General features: G+C 35.0%; 1 protein-coding gene across 1 annotated transcript in view; it reads left to right on the forward strand.

Moving 5' to 3' along the window:
• Positions 1–1,197, forward strand: part of CBG23818 — a gene marked incomplete at both ends in the record, with an annotated part of 3,695 nt that extends 2,498 nt beyond the window's left edge. Inside the window, one exon of the mRNA XM_045238524.1 lies at positions 1,047–1,197. Coding sequence (XP_045091176.1) covers positions 1,047–1,197 — 151 coding nt within the window. The remainder of the gene's footprint in view (positions 1–1,046) is intronic.
• Positions 1,198–1,608: the final 411 nt, after the last annotated feature.

Genomic DNA, 1,608 nt, shown 5'->3' on the forward strand with positions numbered 1-1,608 from the left:
TGGTGGATTTTTGGAGGAAAGGGTTTTGTGGTGAGAATTTCTAATTTTTTGAATTTTTGAATACTTTGAAGAAAAAAATTTTTTTTGAAATATTTGGATTTTCTAGAAAATGGCCTAAATTGCTTTAAAATCCACTAAAAACCCCAAAAAATCTCCGAATTTTCATCCAGCACGACTATCTGAATCCAACGGACGACTTCTCTATCCCAGCAACGTCTTCTGATGATTTCAACTCTCCAGAAGTCCTCGCCTCCCAATTCCAGATGACGTCATCACCATCTAATCCTTCCCAAGTCTTCTGTTTCACCTGTGGACAGTCGTTCAACAATCGAAAAGGACTCTGGCGGCATGGAATCGCCACGAAACACAAAACGCGGGAATTTAAATATTCTGAACGACGATCTGGAGACGTTCCGAGCCTTCCGACGTCTTCTGGGATTCAGAATTCGTCGGAATTTGGGATTTTGGAGCCATTCACAGTGACAAATCTAGAGGGAACCTTTCTGGACAATCAGAAGAAGAGAATTCGTATGCTTCGAGTGCCAAAACAGCTTTGCAAATCGAAAAGCGTTGTATAGGTAGAGCAAAATCTCAAAAAATGCCCCGATTGTGGCTCTAAAAATGCTGAAAAAACTGATTTTTTTAAATCATTAAAAATGGTTCAAAATTTATTAAAAGTGGTCTAAAATCATGAAAAATGAGCCAAAAATCATGAAAAAAGGCTCAAAAATCATTAAAAATGTTCCAAAAATCATGAAAAATGGTCCAAAAATCATGAAAAAGTATCCAAAAATCATGAAAAAGTATCCAAAAATCATGAAAAATGGCTCAAAAATCATGGAAATTGAACCAAAAGTCATGAAAAATGATCCAAAAATCATGAAAAATGAACCAAAAAACATGGAAAATGAACCAAAAATGATGAAAATCGACATTTTTTCAGCATTTTCATAGTCAAAATCTCGAAAAAATGATGGATTTTTGGCTCTAAAAGTGGTCAAAAACCCCCAATTTCTGACCTTAATCCTAATTATCGATTTTTCCAGACACGGCCAACAAACGAACCATGTGCTCCGTCTGAAACGTGCTGTAAAAGTGAAAGGAGGCATCTACGCATGTCCAGAATGCTCCTACAGTACTGATAGTCTGGCGAATCGACGCCTACATTTTAAGAGGAATCATAATAAATCGAGATAATTGTTTTTTTGTAGCATGTTTTCTGTAAAAAAAACCGGTTTTTGTGATCTATGATCACTCGTAAAATGATGATAAATACTCATGTACTGATGAAATTGTCCCTGAAAGTTGCATTTTTTTCTTTATTTTTGCCGTGTACTTTGTATTTTCCTGTGATTTTTTAAATGAAAATCAGACCATTTTTCCAAATAAATAGGTCAAAATTAGCCTATAATGTGGCGAAAAATAAAGATTTTTCTACTGCCAAGCAGTGTCAAAATTGAAATTTACCACTGCTAAGCAGTACCAAAAATCAGCTGGGCAGGTGCAAAAACTGGATTTTTTGCAATGTAAAATTTCTATCAACGATTTTTCACTACAAACTACATTTTTAACCCCAAAAAATGAAAAAATCGAGCCATTTTGTGCAAA

Source organism: Caenorhabditis briggsae (genome assembly GCF_000004555.2).
Source record: "Caenorhabditis briggsae complete genome, chrV, whole genome shotgun sequence".
NCBI lineage: Eukaryota > Metazoa > Nematoda > Chromadorea > Rhabditida > Rhabditidae > Caenorhabditis > Caenorhabditis briggsae.